The sequence below is a fragment of the Myotis myotis genome, unplaced genomic scaffold, assembly GCF_014108235.1.
Source record: "Myotis myotis isolate mMyoMyo1 unplaced genomic scaffold, mMyoMyo1.p scaffold_m19_p_1, whole genome shotgun sequence".
NCBI lineage: Eukaryota > Metazoa > Chordata > Mammalia > Chiroptera > Vespertilionidae > Myotis > Myotis myotis.
The window spans coordinates 191,055,711-191,074,351 of NW_023416313.1; the positions used below are offsets into that span (position 1 = coordinate 191,055,711).

At 39.6% G+C, this 18,641-nt stretch overlaps 1 protein-coding gene across 8 annotated transcripts in view; it reads left to right on the forward strand.

Moving 5' to 3' along the window:
* The window catches only part of KIAA0586 (KIAA0586 ortholog), a 122,554-nt gene that overhangs the window by 88,878 nt on the left and 15,035 nt on the right, over positions 1-18,641 (forward strand). For all 8 annotated transcript variants that reach the window (XM_036308741.1, XM_036308731.1, XM_036308714.1 and 5 more), the window contains one exon: positions 5,309-5,417. In XM_036308741.1, the coding sequence (XP_036164634.1) occupies positions 5,309-5,417 (109 nt within the window). The remainder of the gene's footprint in view (positions 1-5,308; positions 5,418-18,641) is intronic.

An 18,641-nucleotide genomic window follows, 5' to 3' on the forward strand; every position in this document is an offset into this window, starting at 1 on the left:
AGTTTTATATCTGTGTGATAGCAATGGATATCACATTGTGGGTTAATTTACTTTATAAGGATTCATTGTATGGTGTTGTGTAGCATAGCATGATGTTGAGGGTGAAAGCCAAAAATATGTAAAATAAAGATTGTTTATGTAACACCACTATGTAGGGTTCAGTATTAACAACCTGTGATCAAGATCAGGAAAACTAATTAATAATGAATAAATATTTGTTAATAACTTCTGTAGAAAATAAAAAGTTTTTAACTTGGGTTAGGCAAAAATGCACCAGAAACATTATCCATGAAAGTAAAAGTTAATAAATTGATCTTATCAAAATAAGAACTTCTGTTCTTCAAGACACACTGTTAAGAGAATGAGTAGACCACCCATAGACTGGGAAAAAAATACTTTCAAATCACTTATCTTATAAAAGGCTTATGTCCAGAATACGTGAGGAACAGAATTCAATATTAAGAAAACAAACAGTCTGCCATGGCTGGGTGGCTCATTTGGTTGGAGCGCCATCCCCTACACCAAAGGGTGGTTGGTTCAACTCCTTGTCAGGGCACATACCTGGTTTGCAGGTTTTATCTCGGTTGGGGTGCGTGTAGGAGGCAACCAATGTATGTTTCTCTCTCACATCCTCACATTGATGTTGGTCTATTTCTCCCTCTCCCCCCCCCCCCCGCCCCTTTCTCCCTTTCTCCCTTTCAAACTCCCTAAAAATCAATGGAAAAAATATCCTTGGGTGAGGATTAACCACACAAATGTGTATGTGTATATATATATATATATATATATATATTTATATACACACATACACACACACACACACATATGTCAATAAAACATTCTCGGGTAAGAATAATGGAAGGAGGGAGGGAGGGAGGGAGGGAGGAAACAATCCAATAAACAAGTAGATCAAGTATTTGGAAAGATGCCTTACCTAAAGAAGATATACTGATGGCAATTTAGCACATAAAAAGAATCTCAGTATTATTAATCATTAGGAAAATGCTAACACCACAAAGAAATACTATTTTTTAATTTAAATTTTATTTTTCAATTACAGTTAACATTAAGTATTATTTTGTAGTACTTTTAGGTCTATAGGCATGGTGGTTAGACAATCATGTACTTTACAGTGTTCCCCTGATATTTCCAGTACCCACCGGGCACCATACGTAGTTATTTCAATATTATTGACTGTGTTCCCTTGGTTGTACTTTATATCCCTGTGACTATTTGGAACTACCAATTTGTACTTTTAAATCCCTTTTTTTCATCCACCTCCCAGCCCCCTTGTCCTCTGGTAACCATCAGTCTGTTCTCTGTATCTATGAGTCTGTTTCTATTTTGTTTATTCATTTATTTTGCTCTTTAGATGCCACATCTAAGTGAAATCACAAGGTTTTGTCTTTCTTTGACTTATTTCACTTAGCATAACACCCTCTAGGTCCATCCATAATATTGCGAATTGTAAGATTTCATTCTTTTTTTGTGGCCAAGTAATATTTCACTGGATACCACAATTGTTTTATCTGCTTGTCTGTTGATGGGCACTTGGGTTGCTTCCAAATCCTGACTATTTAAAATAACACTGCAGTGAACATGAGGGTGCATATATTCTTTTTTAAAATATATTTGTTTATTGTTGATAGTATTACAGATGTCTCCCACTCCCCGCTCCCTTAATCCCCTTCTCCCAGCTCCTACCCCCTGCCAGGTCTTTACCCCCCTATTGCCTATGCCAGCCGTGGGCAAACTACGGCCCGCGGGCCGGATCCGGCCCATTTGAAATGAATAAAACTATTGAAAAAAAAAGACAGTACCCTTTTATGTAATGATGTTTACTTTGATTTATATTAGTTCACACAAACACTCCATCCATGCTTTTGTTCCGGCCCTCCGGTCCAGTTTAAGAACCCATTGTGGCCCTCGAGTCAAAAAGTTTGCACACCCCTGGCCTATGCCCATGGGCTATGCATATAAGTATCTAAGTTCTTTGGTTTATCTGTTCTCGTTCCCCCCTCCCCACACCTAAGTATGTCAGTCTGTTCCATGCCTCCATGCTTCGGGTCTTATTTTGTTGGCCAATTCATTTTGTTCATTTGATTCCACAAATAAGTGAGATCCTGTGATATTTATCTTTCTCAGGTTGGCTTATTTCACTTAGCATAATACTAGTAGTCTCCAAGTCCATCCATGCTGACCCAAAGGGTAAGAGATCCCTCTTTTTTTTTTAACAGCTGCATAGTATTCCATTGTATAAATGTCCCACAGTTTTTTAATCTGTTCAACTACTGATGGGTACTAGGGCTGTTTCCAAATCTTAGCTATTGTAAATAACACTACTATGAACATAGGGGTGCATATATTCTTTCTGATTAGTGTTTTGTGGTTTTTAGGATATATTCCCAGAAGTGGGATCGCTGGGTCATAAGGCAGTTCCATTTTTAATTTTTTGAGGAAACTCTCATACTGTTTTCCACAGTGGCTGCACCAGTCTACATTCCTACCAACAGTGCATGAGGGTTCCCTTTTGTCTACATTGTCGCCACATTTGTTTGATTAATTGATGATAGCCATTCTGAAAGGTGTGAGATGATATCTCATTGTGTTGTGGTTTTTTTGTTGTTGATAATCCTTACCTGAGGATATTTTTCCATTGATGTTTTAGAGAGAGTGGAAGGGATGGGGAGAGAGAGAAAAAAACATTGATGTGAGAGAGACACATCAATTGGTTGCCTCCCACATGTACCACACAGCCAAGGCCAGCAATCAAGCTTGCAACCAAGGTACATGCCCTTGACTGGAATTGAACCCAGGACCCTTCAGTCTGCAGGCCAATGTTCTATCCACTGAACCAAACTGGCGAGGGCTTATTGTGGTTTTAATTTGCATCTCTTTGATGATTAGTGATGTTGAGCATTTTTTCATATGTCTATTGACCATCTCTATTTGGGTCCTATACCCAAAATAGTCTTTCTAAATTTAGGATATTAACCTTTTATCAAATGTATCATTAGTGAATATCTTCTCCCATTCAGTATGTTGTCTCATAATTACTATTACACACCCATTAGAATATCTAAAATTAAAAAGACTGACATGCCAAGTGTTGGCAAGGATGGGGAACAATTGAACTCTCATACAGTGGTGGTTGGGAATATGAAATGATTCAACCACTTTAGAAAACAGTAGCAATTGCTTAAAAAAAGTGAAACGTACACTTACCATATGACCCAGGCATTTCACTCCTAGGCATTTACCCAAGAGCATCTAAAACATATGCCTATAGAAAGATTTGCACATGAATGGTCATAGCAACTTCGCTTGTAGTAGCTCCAAACTGGAAACAAAATAAACATGAATCAATTGGTGATTGTACAAATTGGGTATAATCTATTCAATGGAATACTTCTCAGCAATAAAAAGATGTGAACTACTGAAACATACACTAGCATGGATGATTCTCACAGAAGTTATGTGGAGGGAAAGAAACCAGACCCTCTTTCCAAATGCGCATACTCTGTGATTTCATTTATATAAAATTCTAGAAAATGCTAACTAATCAATAGTAATGGTAGGAGCCAGAACTGGCTTGGCTCAGTGGATGGAGCGTCGGCCTGCGGACTGAAGGGTCCCAGGTTCGATTCCGGTCAAGGGCATGTGCCTGGGTTGCGGGCACATCCCCAGTAGGAGATGTGCAAGAGGCAGCTGATCGATGTTTCTCTCTCATCGATGTTTCTAACTCTCTATCTCTCTCCCTTCCTCTCTGTGAAAAATCAATAAAATATATTTAAAAAAAAATAGTAATGGTAGGAAATGCAAAATATATCAAAATTTGTGAGATTAATGGATTTATTCATTACCTTATCTTGATTGTGGTGATGGTTTCATGGGTATACATATATACCAGCACTTAGCAAGTTGTATACTTTAAATATGTGAAGATCATTGTCTATCAGTTATATATCAATAAAACTATTAAAAAAAAATAAAAGAATGATTGCTTTCCCTTAATTGTTGGCCTATTTTAACATAAAACTCTGAAGTGTTACCAGAATGGGCCTCAATAATTCATTTGTGAGATTTCTCTAACATGGCTCGTAATAACAGCACACTTACAGTGCTTATTCTGCTGGATGCTGTTCTAAGTTTTTACATATTTAACTCATTTAATCCTTATAACCACCTAATGAGGTAGTTATTATCATCCCCATTTTATGAATGAGGAAATTGAGGTCTGAGGAGTTAATAACTTGCCCAAGGCCTAAGCTCAAACCCACAGCCAGGTTTGAACACAGAGCATTTTAGCTCCACAATACTCAGCTCTTCGTCACTGTGGTTAAGGAAAGGGAGCCAATTAGGGATGAAGCTGAAGCAGCCAGAGGCCGTCAGAGTCCCCATGGAAGCACACATTGTATATTTCCTTCAAGGCAGAACCCTACATGACTAATGGCTCTAAGCTTAGAAGACCAAGTTAAAGCTTGTTACTGCTGCAAGTCTACAGTTACTTTTATTTGGAGGTAAATAGGTGCCAGAGCTGCGGTGGTTACATGTGAGTCCATGTGGACAGGTGTTTCAGATTCTGCTCTGCTTGTATTTGTTGATAAGAATCTAGAGATAGCTTTCCGAGTTCCTGTCCAAGTATATCTGATAGTTTTCAGGGACTTATTTAAAATTAGGCTCAGAAAGTAGGAAAAGGAAGAAGGAAAATGGCTCAAATCATCAACAATTAGCGATGTGTGATTGTGAAGGGATTTGTGACTGCTGTAAATTTCAAATTTGCTTTGGGTATAGGTGAGGAGGAGAGATGATGGGGTTTACTGTGGAATATATATTTCTTGAATGGCAAAGGAGGATAACAACAGTACCTCTCACACATGTGAGAATTAAATGATATTACTGTATATTAAAGCTCTGAAATTTGCAGTGCAGCATGCAGATTTTTTTAAATATTTAAATATCGGCAGCATGCAAATTTTATTTGGGAGAGCTTACAGCTCTTCAAATTAAGCTCTTATCCTGTCTAAATCCATCATGTGTATGTATCTAAAATAGTTTGATTTCTAAATAGCTCTGAATTTCCTATTAAAAATAGACAAATGACTTGAATATTTGAAATCTGTATATATTATCCAAATCTTTTTAAAGAACCTATTTGCATTATTTTTCCTTTAGTAACATTTGGCAATTAGAAGGCATGTATGATATTCAAATTTTACATAATAAACTCGTACGAAATTTAATTGCTCAAATTATTTCAAAGTAACTTTAAAAATAATACTGTGACTTCATGTCTTAAATTCTTTAGTACCAACAAAAGCAAGACCATGATGCTAGGCAAGTTGAACACAAGCCAGCACAAACTCGTATAATACGTGTAAGAAGTAAATCTGATATTTCACTTTCAGAGCAACAAGGTAAGATTCATTTTCTTGTAGTAATATGTTTGATACTTAATCCTGATATTGAACAGATATATAATGAGAATCCTTTACTTTTATATACATCTTATCTCTAGGTTTTCTTTTTATTTCCTTTTTCTCATTTAGTCCCTTGGGATAAAGAATCTAGCATCATATTTGATGGTATATTTGTTAGTTCCTTTTACCAATAAACTCTCTTTCTAATGGATTTGAAAAAGCTCTCAGGTAGTTTTTTTCCTTTAATGTTACCTTTTGGTTCTTGTACAGTTGATGAAGGCAGGGGTATGGCTGTTACAGTGCTTTGTAAAGGCTACTTAATGGTGTGTGGTGATGCTGACCAAGTACAACTTAAAAAACAGGATTCTCATGTTAAATGCTATTGTATTGAACTTTTCTGCACTGTTGTTTGATTATCAACATTGTGTGGTTAGACTTTAATTCTGTAACCTGTATCGTGGCATTTTGATGTTGTCTTTCTGTTTCTGTAAGGCTGTTAGCTTTTCATGTGCCTTCTTGCTTAAATTTTATATAACCTAAATTCTGAAATTTGGCAGCAGAACTTAAGATATCTAATGTTTAAAACTTTATATTCACAATCCAGGAAGAAGTATTAGGAATACTTTAAGCAGTGGAATGTTTTTCTTTGTTTTTACAGTTGTGTTTTGTAATCTCATATATCGAGTGCCAATATAATTGCAAATATAACTATGCATTTGGCATTTGGGGAGGACTTAAATTAGGAGGCACCAAGATATTTATTAGGATCATGCTATATGAGGTTTAGATTTTTACTTTTCTGTTTATTTTCTGTTCCTCTCTTGCTCCAACTTGTCAGAACTTTACCTCCCAACTACTTTTTAGGCTAACCGTGGTATAATAGTGTTAATAATGTGTTTTAGACTCCTATGAAAAATTGCCTATAAAACTTTTCTCATGGTATTTAAAAATTAATCATGTCAGTATATAGAGCAAATGAATGTTCTTTTTTTTTTTTTTTTTTTTTAATTGATTTCAGAGAGGAAGGAAGAGGGCGAGAGATAGAAACATCCTTGATGAGAGAGAATCATGGATCAGTTGCCTCCTGCAAGTCCCCCACTTGGGATCGAGCCCACAACCTGGACTTGTGCCCTTGACTGGAATTGAACCTAGGACCTTTCAGTTCGCAGGCCGACCTTCTATCCACTGAGCCAAACCGGCTAGTGCTGGAGTGCCCATTTAGTTGCTCCATGGAATGCTCCTGATTCGTAATATGCTTAACAAAGTCAACTGGATCTTCAAATGTACTCTGTTGAATTTTGTTTTTAAAATAGAGCCAGAGGCATGGATAATTTGAACAGACTGACAAATGCCAGAGGGGAGAGGGGTGGAGGGACTGGATAAAGGAGGCGAAGGGATTAGCTAAAGAACATGTATGCATAGCCCATGTGTTGGGGTCCAACCCCAACAGGTCCAGGGGTCCCCAAAGGTGTGGACGGAGTCGGCGAAGAAGGAATGACACGGAGACAGCATTCAGTTGATCAGCAGCCTAGCCAGGATCTCTAGCCAAGTTCTGGTCAGGATCTCCAGCGAAGTTCTGGTTAGGATCTCCAGCCAGGTTCTCCAGGTTCTCCAGCCAGGTTCTGTAGCCATGTTCCCTCACTAGGTTCTCCAGCCAGGTTCTGTAGCCATGTTCCCTCGCTAGGTTCTCCAGCCAGGTTCAGTCACCAGGTTCTAGTCAGGTTCTCTTGCCATGTTCTATCCAGGTTCTGTAGCCAGGTTCTGTCTCTAGGTTCTTCAGCCATGTTCTCTCGCTAGGTTCTGTCTCTAGGTTCTGTGGCCAGTTTCTGTCCAGGATCTTTTGCCATGTTCTCTCCAGCAAAGTTCTTCTGTCTCTAGGTTCTGTGTAGGTTCTGTGTCTAGGTTCTGTGTCGCAAATGAATGTTCTTAACATAATATCAGGACTGACTTGATATCCTTCTACTGAGTACTGTTACTATTCATGGCCAATCACTTGACATTTAATTTCGTTTTTAAAAATTATAATTTCTTAAAATTATAAATGAATTTTATCACCTTGAGGATGTTATATGTAATAAAATGATCATTTTTCTCAGCTGATAGGAAAATATCTTTGTTTGTAAATATCTCTCTTTAGGGAAGTGACATTGTTTTTTGTTTCATAGATATGAATATCTGACCACAAGATGGCAATAGTAAATTTTTTGTTGACTTAGAACAATGTCATTAAATAATGTCCAGTTAACATTCAATAAGTCAATAAAAATCATAAGAAGAATAAGAGAAACCAAGGTGTTACTAGTAAGAAGTTTTATTTAGAAAGAGTTTAAAACAATGGACTTAATATGTGTAAATTTTTTAATTTAATTTTTCATTTAATACAAAAGTTAAGAGAGCAGACTTATGTCAGCTTTGACTGAGACAAATACCCAGTGAGAATTTTAAATAGAAGCCAGTGTTTCACTTTATAATTGATACATATCTTCATCCTGAATATTTTTGAATGAATAATAATTGCCTTGGCAAATACAGTCAGTTATGACTTTATTTCCATAAAATTTTTAAAATTTATTTTTTATTTGATGAAACTCTGAGACATTGCCTAATGTTTCAGAGAATAGGAGAGTCAGAGTGGCAAAGTAATCCTTTAGGGCAAGCATGTCAAACTCATAGCACGTGGGCCACATGTGGCCCACAACAAATATTTTTGCACCCAGCCAGTATAACGGTGTGAACAGTTATTTACAATTATGAAAGGAAATAAGTCTCCTGTCAGATCCAAAATTACTGATATTCACCTTGGGTCAGTTTTGAAAGTAATCACTGCGAATAAGACATCCCCCTCAGTAGGAAAGATAGTAGCAGAGAAGAGATGCCAAGTGTCAGGAAGAAAACATTAATTTTATCATTGCTCTTGTTCTTTTTTTTTATACTATATTTTTTAAATAAACCTATGTTTCTATGAAAATTGAAGCTTTTGTTTTTTGCAGCCCACATAAACTTAAACCTTATATATTTGGCCTGTGTTAGCCTTTGAGTTTGACATGCTTGCTTTAGGGTCCTCAGGCCTTTGGGTGACCTTGAAGGAATTCAGTTCTATCATACAGAGGCCTTGAAGACAGTGAAGGAAATTCACCTTATTACAAGGGAATCAAACCCACATCTTGTCTGGCAGGTAAATGCTTCTAAGAATACATGGACCCCAAATTGTGGCTGTTTCAGGGCGAAGTATGTATTTCACTTTGAATGAATAATCTACATATATAAAAGCTTAATATGCAAATAGATTGGATGACGGAACGACCGGTTGGCTATGATGCACACTGACCACCAGGGGGCAGATGCTCAACACAGGAGCTGCCCCCAGCCCGCAGGCCCAGATCGCCCGATGGGGAACAGAGAACTGGGGGTGGGTGGTGGTGGACACGGGCAATGCTGGAGCCTCAATCGCCCAGCCAGTTGCCCTATACACCGAGGGTGACTGGTGGTGGTGAGGGGCGGGGCCAGTGAGTGGGTGGGAACAGCCAACCTCTTCATCCCTCCCCACAGCTGGCAGGCTCTGGTCTCCCAATGGGGAACTGGGAACCGGGAACCAGAGGTGGGTGGTGCCTGATGTGGGCGGCACTGGGGCCCCGATCGCCTGGGCGACCGGTGGTGGCATGGCAGGAGCGGGGCCAGCTGCTGGAAGCCGGGGAAGATTGGCCCTGATCGCAGGCCAGGTCTAGGGACCCTACCTATGCAGGAATTTCTTGCGCTGGGCCTCTTGTCCTATATAATAAAAGGCTAACATGCAAATCTACCGAACAGCGAACGACCAGTCACTATGACATGCATTGACCACCAGGGGGCAGACACTCAATGCAGGAGCTGCCCCCTGGTGGTCAGTGTGCTCCCACAGAGGGAGCGTTGCTCAGCCAGAAGCCCAGCTCACGGCTGGCGAGTGCAGCAGCAGTGACGGGAGCCTCTCCTGCCTCTGTTGCAGGCAGGTGGTAAGGAGCGAGGGGTCCTGGACTGTGAGAGGGCGCAGGCTGGGCTGAGGGACGACCCCGCCCTCACCCCACCCCCAGTGCACGACTCTCATGCACCGGGCCTCTAGTATTTTTATAGAACATATCTTCAGTGTAATGTAAGTTGGATATTTAGGTGTTTACTTAAGAATACATTCCATTCGCCCTACCCGGTTTGGCTCAGTGGATAGAGTGTTGGCCTGAAGACTGAAAGGTCCCAGGTTCGATTCCGGTCAAGGGCATGTACCCAGTAGGGGGTGTGCAGGAGGCAGCTGATCGACGTTTCTCTCTCATCAATGTTTCTGACTATCCCTCTCCCTTCCTCTCTGTAAAAAATAAATAAAATATATTTTAAAAAAAGAATACATTCCATTCAAGCTAAAAGTCTGGAACATTTATGCTTTATAATTTATTGTTAACTAGAAACAAAGAGCAAGAAGATAGTGTATGTGCGAATAACTCTAAAAGTGCTTGATAGAAACACTTGTTTTAAAAATAAATGTTTAGATTTCAGAAAAGAATGATCAGTTCAAAACCTATCCTTATTGGCACATTCAATATAAAGAGTAATCAACCCAGTTCAGTTTAATAAACATTAATGAGCCCTCTCCACACACTATACTTCTGTCTCAATGCCTTTGCATGTTATCTTCCCACCTGGAGTTTCCTCCTTATCCCATGTCTACATGTCTACCAACTTCTTAGTCTTCAAAATTCAGCTCTGAGTCCTTACTGAGCTTCCAATTGAAAAGAATGACTTATTCATCTTTAACCCCACCCCCACCCCCACCCTCAGTATTTTTGTGCCCTGAACACAGTCATAATCTTAGCAATAGTGTCTATTTACTGAAACCTTGTTAGGCACTCTGTGTTATTATCTAATTTATTTCTTACAATACCATGCCATAGAGGTAGTTTTATTCCCATTTTTTAAGAGAGAAGTTTCTGGAAGCTTGAAAATTTGGGATTCAAGCCCCTGTGTGCAAAGCTGATGCTCTTTTCCTTGTTTTATGTCATTTTCCCAAGCTCTCTACTAGTTTGATCATATTCTACTCAAATATATCTTTCATAGAGTTACACTAGGACAGAACACAATCACTCTCAAGTGTGATAGATCTGTTTCTTCCCCCTGAACCCACAATGGTGAAACCTAACATTTGTCAAATGCTTTACAGCTGACAAGGAACCTCTCTCATATCAGAGCTTTCATTTTCACAGCAAACTTGTATATAAAGATGTTTTTATTGTTGTTGTTTTATTATACAGATGAGAAAACAGAGGCTCGTGGAGGTTATGTAACCTCCCTTCTCTTCGCTTGTCTCAGTGTCCACAGAAGTTATTAAAAACTGTTGCTTGATACTGTGGTTTTCAGTATTCTAATAAAACTGGTCAAGATTTATTTCAGTGACTTGATATCAAACTAAGTTTTCTATCTGCTATAGTTGTGCAGTTTATTTTTTAAGCATAATATCCTTCAACCTAAATATTATCCTGAGAAGTTTTTCAACTGGTCTTCCTATATTCATTTTTGATCCCCTATTGTCTATTAGCCACCCAGAGCAAGAGTAATCTTTTAAAAATACAAATCAGATCACATGACTCCTTGCTCAAAACCCTCCAAAGACTTTGTTTTGTACCAGAATAAAGTCCAGACTCCTCATGGTGACCTGAAAGGATCTGCATGATCTGGCCCTTGTCTTCTCTGAAATTATATCAGGGTCAACTTCTGAGATTAAAAACTTGTTAAATGCAGTTTCTTGGGTTTTTTTCCCTTATAAAATTTATGGCACTCCATTAGGATAGTGTGTGTGTGTGTGTGTGTGTGTGTGTGTGTGTATAATAAAAGCCTAATATGCTAAGTGTCCATTTGTCCAGTTGGCCATTCAACCAATCAAAGTGTAATATACCAATGATATGCTAAGGCTGCTCAACTGCTCACTATGACGTGCACTGACCATCAGGGGGCAGACAGTCGACGAGTCGCTATGAGATGCACTGACCACCAGGGGGCAGGTGCTCCAACCGGTAGGTTAGCTTGCTGCTGGGGTCCAGCTTATTGGGACTGAGTGAGATGGGCTGGACACGCCCTGGAGCCCTCCTGCGGTCCCTCCCCAGCTGGCCAACCTCTGGCATCCCTCCCTGGCCCCAGTCGTGCACCGTGGGGTCCCTTGGCTTGGCCTGCACCCTTTCACAGTCCGGGACCCCTCAGGGGATGCCGGAGCACCAGTTTTGGCCAGATCCCGCAGGCCGGGCCGAGGGACCCCACTGGTGCACGAATTCGTGCACTGGGCCTCTAATATAAATATATACACACACCCATAAAAGTAGAAATAGGCAATTTCTGAAGAAGTGCATGAATAATTATCTATATGCCTAATAATTGGAATGATACAAATCTATATTTTTCATGAGTTAACTCAGAGCCTAAGAAATAATTTACTAATAAATCCAAGATAAACTACTTTTCTTAATTATTTTGTAAGGGAGTTGATTTCATGTGTTGAAAAAAAAAACAACAGAATTGCTTCGTTCATGAGTGATGTATTCTTAATTCTTATATAAGATTTTAATAACACTTTAAAACATTTTTCTTTTCCTGCTTTTTACATGGTAATTCAGCTTACAATAGCACAAAATGATTTCTTGGATTTGATCATTACAGTTAAAGTGCTCAGTTATTTAGCACTGTTGCCACAAATTAATTTAGACTTTAAACAATGTGTGTAAGTGTGCATGTGCAACCGAGCACAGAGGGAAAATACCTGTGGCTGAAAATGCTTATGAGGGTATCAACCTACACAACAAGTCCTTACTCCATTTCTGCTTCTCTGGGTTACTTCAGAATTACCTTGCACAGTTGGAAGATCTAACACAGTGAGAGAGGCGTAAGTGTTCGGCTTAAGTTTCTAGGGTGGAAGAGTGAGTGAGAAAAATGTGGACAGTGCAGCAAATGCAAATCAGGAAGCCTGTATTCATGGACTATAATAATTTTCACAATTCCATAGATATATGTCTTCTCTTTTAACAAACCTAATTATTATTTATTATTATTATAAAAGCGCAAAACAAAACAGGATTAAATTTATTTAATTATAAAATATGTTCAAATAGTGTGTGTGCATGAAAATGCTTTTATTTTCGGAGTTTCTTTGATGGGCTCCTTAGGCACCACCTAAGAATGGTTTCTTGAGTGTATTTTTACATTCGTGGTCAATGCAGAGGCCCGAAGTGTGCTAGGGTTTCCAGTAGAAGAAACTCAATGCCCTGTGAATTATTTTAAGAGAGGATGCTGTTTACTTCCTTTTAAAATAGTAAAACAAATTACTCTGTTGTGGAATACATACTTAACAAAAGTCTTTAAGTGAAATATTCCTGTCAATATTTACCTTAAAATCTAATTCTTAATCTTTGTTATACATGTCAACTCAGAATGGAGAGTAACTTTGTCATGTGATGAGCCTCACACAGTAAGGCTGTGGAGAACCCTGGAACTTTTTTCTTATGAATATAGTTGCAGTAATACTGTCCTATCTAATGAGGTAAAAAAAAAAATTATTAGGTAGAAATGTAGTTCCAAGACTTGTGATTATTGCCTTTCATGCCCTTCTGCCTACGTTAAAACAAATCAGACATAGGAAGTCCTGGAAATATTATGTTGGATATTTTCTAATTACTATGTCAGCATGATCAATCATTCTCTAAATTCGCCAGTTTCCTGAAATAGCTTAGCCTGTGTTCATGGCACTTTACAGGAAGCAGCACCAAATTAGTCTCCATGCCCCCATATATTTTTCTCGGTGTCACAAAGAATCTATATTGTCTAAATGAAATATTTGTCTTTGGCAAAAGGCCTGTGCACCAAACTACAATTAATGAACACAAGAATTAGAAATCAAAACTTTGTTTAGTCTGAGGAAAAACAATTCTTTAAACTGTAACCACATGGCTGTTTCTTGTTTGCATCAACTCTGGGTGACTGTTATTGTCTTGTGTGAATTCTCTGGGGCAGGGGCCTGACTTTGTTGAATGAGCCAATTGTTTTCCTTTGTGTTGCCCATCTAGTAAGTTCCCATCTGGTTTGTGTCAGACTGTTTTCACAGCCAACAACTGCTGCCTTCTCTATATCCTGACACTTCAGGGCCCCACGCTATCAAAGCACGGCTGCGCCGGCCTTGCTGGCAGGGCCGCTACAGCTGTGCCTCACAGCTTGGAGCTATTACCCAGAGCACGGGTAACGTAGAACTTGGACTGGCCCCTATTCCCATTGGTGTCGTGTGTACAGTGAACAGAAATCCACCCTCAGCTCCCCACCCCCTCACCCCGAAACTCACTATTCAACAGAAAAATCTTTAAGGCTTGAATGTTAGGATATGGAGTGGTGGTGTTCTTATTTTCTAGTGGCTTCCTGTGTTTGAAAGCTCATTTTTCATTCTTTCACTCTTTTTCAAAAGTTACCAGGTCTGGCCTTGGTGAAGTGAACTGGTCACTGTGTCACATTTAATTCTTGTTTCCAAGTTTAGTCAGGAATGGCTAGATATGGAAAAATCCACCGTAAAGGCTATACAAATATTTCAGTGTGTTTTTAGTAATCGTCACAGGCCATAACCTGAATGAAATGTTTATATTTAAGAAGGATTTCCATCTCTGAAATTGGATTTTCTGTGTGTGGATTGTAGAGGCACTTAGGTTCAAACTGCTTGGTAACTATTAGGGAGTTTCTTCGCCTTCAGCTTTGTTTGCTCTCAAATGTCTTTTATAAGAATGTGATGATTGTGGCCTCCTCTAACAACTGTGGGCTTGGGTAATTAAAGTTATAGGAGTTACTGTTGAGGAAGAGTTAAAGTTGAGCTTATTTATTTTTAATATATATATATATATATATATATATTTGATTGATTTCAGAGAGGAAGGGAGAGAGAGAAAGAAATAGAAACATCAATGATGAAAGAAATCATTGATCAGCTTCCTCCTGCACACCCCTACCAGAGATAGAATTTGAAACCAGTGCGTGTGCCCTGACCGGGATTCAAACCGTGCCCTCCTGGTTCATAGGTTGACACTCAGCCACTGAGCCACACCGAACTGGCAAAGTTGAGTTTATAGATATATAGATATATAGTTATGATATCATTGCTTTTTATAGACATGAACTGAAACAGCAAACTTTTTTTGCACTAAAAATAATTAAATGCCTTTCATAGAATGTATTAATATTTATAAATATGCTTTATAATATTAATAAAGTGCTTTCAAGATTAGTTAAAATGATAGTAATTTGTGCTTTTAATTTAAGTGAGTAGCTAATTGTTGCAGAATCCAAAGTAGCAAGTTCTATGAGAGTCAAACTAGAGTTACAATGACAAAAGCTCACCTTCTGCTTCTGAACAATTTCAGTTCACTGGTATTTCAAGATTTTAAGAAAAGAAATAGGAAGGAATTTGTTTTTGTAGTTAACAGTATAGCCTGTGACTTAGCAATAACCATTCACTTGATATTAAGTCTGCCTAATAAGTAAGGTTAGTTATGTGGCTATTTTAATCATTAGAAAACACTTCAGAACTATAGGGTGTCCCCCCCAAATGTGTACACACTTTGAATTATTATAAAAGCAGAGAATATTAAAATACATTTCATTTTCAAAATGTAATAGAATCAGCTGTTAAAGTGTATGTACACTTTTTTGGAACACCTTGTATAAAGGAATCACCTTTCATTGCTGAAACTAATCTATTGTTTTTTTCCCCCAATATATTATTTTTATGGAAGTGTAATATGCAAAAATGTACACTTATGAGTATTACAGCTGAAAGAATTTTCAAAAACGAAGCTACTTGTATAACTCATAGCCAACTCAAGAAACAGCACGTTGCCAGCACCCTTGACGTGCCCTCACGTTCCCTTTCAGTCACAACCTCACCCTCGCTGGGTTAACCACTGTCCTGCCTTCTAACAGCATAGATTAGTTCTCTGGTTTCTGTACTTTGAATAAACAAAATCATGTGAAATGTAAGGCTTCTTTCATGAGGCAAACCTATTGTATTTTTTAAGATTCTTTTCATTTTCAAACCGTTACGGCATGCTTTTATAAAGAATTATCTGAGAGGAATTTATTTTAGTAGCCGTGTCACGCAGGAAGTGTATTGTAGATAAAGTTGTCTACCAAAACATCGGGTCTCTCAGCTCTCAACCAAATTTTAATGCTGGAATGTCCCTCTAGACATTCCTTCCCCCTAAAAGGCAGGAAATCTCTTTTTCATAACACCACAGAGCAATACATTCAAGCACTTAAATGGTTTTTAAATGAGCTTTAGTAATTAAATCTACACTATTCAAATAAACCATGGTTTGCATTCAGGATAGGGTGATTCACTATTTTCTGAATTATCGATCAGCTTTGTGGCAGTTGAATGTAAGCTTTTATGCTGCCACAGTACTGTTTCTGACAGTGCTGTCATTGGAGGGAGCCAGTGAGTAACTTAATTTGCTTAAAAATATTAACTTCTTTTTATATATTTTAACTACTTTAATATTTACAGCGTTACTTTTTTTTTGTCAGTGAACTCAAATTAATATAAAAGATCCAGCTATTCTGAATCTTACTACATTTTAGATTTCTCCTTATTAGATTTTGTTTCAAATTCTGGACATCATCTATTTCAAATCTCTTGTGAGTTGAAAAATTCATGTTTGAGAGTCTTTGTCCTTATATTCTTATTTTGCAGTTAACAGCTTTATAATACCATACAGTTTTAAGAAATAATCCAGAAAGGATTTGTAAAGCAATAATATAGCGATTTACAGATTTAAGTATTACTGTGAGAGCTCTGGGAGCTCTGCCTGCAGTGGCTTTGCGTTTCCATCCTTGCATGCTGTCTCCAAACCCAAAGTCACTTGTGTTTATTTTGTGGTGTCTTGAAATATTTAAGTAAAAGTTGACACATCGCCTTTTGTGGTAAAAGTAAAAGGATAAATTACATTCATGGGTAATTTATGACTCAATTTTTGTTCGTATTACCCACTCTGAATTTCCTAGAAATATCTAGATCAAATATTTAGATATTTTCTCTTCTTATCCTTTGACTTAAATATCAATGAGTATTAGGTTTCTTCAGTTTTGTACAACAGGGTAAGGTAGTGTAAGAACCAGCAGATTTGATAAGCAATTTTCAGATCATGTTGGCCAGGGTATAGGTTGTGTTTGCTACTTTAATTCTCACCTGCTGAGCCCAGTACTCACCGTTCCAGTAAACCCATCATCCAGCAAGTCAGAATTATGAGTCAGCTACTTGTTACAAGAATAAATGACAGTAGTCACTGATATTGACATTGTAGCATTTTTCATACCGTTAGAAACCAAGATGCTCCCCCAGTTTTGGTAGAGGTGAGTGTTGTTTATAACAACAGCAACAATCTATATATATAAAATCCTAATATGCAAATAGACTGAATGTCAGAACAACCAAACAACTGGTCGCTGTGACGTGCGCTGGCCACCAGGGGATGTGCGCGGAACATGGCAGGCATCGCCTGTGTCAGGATGGTGAGCAGGGCACCAGACCAAGGCGGGGCGCCGGTCACTTTTATCGGGCGAGCCTCTGGTAGTTACTGAAAATTCTTTGCTCCCACATGTTGTGGTCCTGCCCAGCGCTCGCACCCGCTGCCAGCACCTAGTGCCGGTCCCAATTGCTCAGTGCCGTCAGCGGGTGCGAGTGGAGGCTGCCGGCCCATATCGCTTTGAGGGCTTCTCCACCTCCCCCTGCCCCTGAGAGGCAATCAGGGCAGCAGCCGCCACTTGCACCCGCTGCTGGCGCTGGCCCCAATTGCTCCGCACCGTCAGTAGGTGCAAGTGGGGCTGGCGCTGTCAATGTGTGGGAGTGGCAGCGGTGGCAGGAGCGGGGCTGCTGGCAGACAGAGGACCAGGGCCACAGTGGGAAAGGCCAGGTAAGGGCATGGAGGATGGGCCAAGACCCTCCCCTGTGCCCACAGTTCCTTTCAAGGTGCATGAATTAGTGCACCAGGCCCCTAGTAATCCTATACTAATAAAAGAAAAACATGCAAATTGATTGTACTTTCGCTACGCCTTAAGCTACGCCCACCAGCCAATCAGAGCGACTATATGCAAATTAACTCAACCAAGATGGCGGCCGGCAGCCACGGAGCTGGAGTCTTGCTTGCTCCAGTGATGGAGGAAGCCAAGCTTCCCTGCCTTCTGTGGCCTAGCTCTGAGCTCCACTGAAAGCAACAAAGTTTCAATTATAGAAGGTAAAGAAACCCCAGATACCTGCTTTCAGCCAGCCGTGGCCATGGAGCTGGAGCGAGCAGGAGTGGGTTGCCCCTGGCGATGGAGGAAGTCAAGCTTTCCTCAGGCCTCCGCTAAAGGAAACAAAGTTTCAATTATAGAAGGTAAATAAATCCCAGAATAAAAAAAAGAAAAAAAGAAAAAAAAGAGAGGCTGGGAGCTTACGTCGCCAGGGTGCTTGGCCAGCCTGAAAACAGCCCTCAGCCCCTCACCCAGACTGGCCAGGCACCCCAGTGGGGACCCCCCACCATAAAGGGGTTGTGGCCAGCCTGAAAAGAATCATCAGCCCCTCACCCAGGCTGGCCAAACCTCCATGGGGTGAGGATCCCCACTGGGGTGGACATCCTCCGAGGGGTCCCACACTGCAAGAGGGCATAGGCAGGGGTGAAGGACCCCCTGAGTGCACAAATTTTTGTGCACCGGGCCTCAGTATACTATAGTAGCTACCTTCTAAGTATACTTCCTAATGTAATACATTCTGCAAAGATCTTCAGTCAACCCAATTTGTTAGGTAATAGTCCAGCCGTGGGCAAACTACGGCCCGCGGGCCGGATCTGGCCCATTTGAAATGAATAAAACTATTGAAAAAAAGACCGTACCCTTTTATGTAATGATGTTTACTTTGAATTTATATTAGTTCCCACAAACACTCCATCCATGCTTTTGTTCCGGCGCTCCGGTCCAGTTTAAGAGCCCATTGTGGCCCTCGGGTCAAAAAGTTTGCCCACCCCTGTAATAGCCTCATTTTATACTTGAGAATCTGAGGCTCAGAGAAGTTACATATTTTGCCCAAGGTCACATCCTATATAATAAAAGCCTAATACTAATATGTTAAGTGTCTGGTCGTCCAGGGGGCCATTCAGCCAATCAGAGGGTAATATGTTAATGATATGCTAAGGCCGCTCAACCACTCTC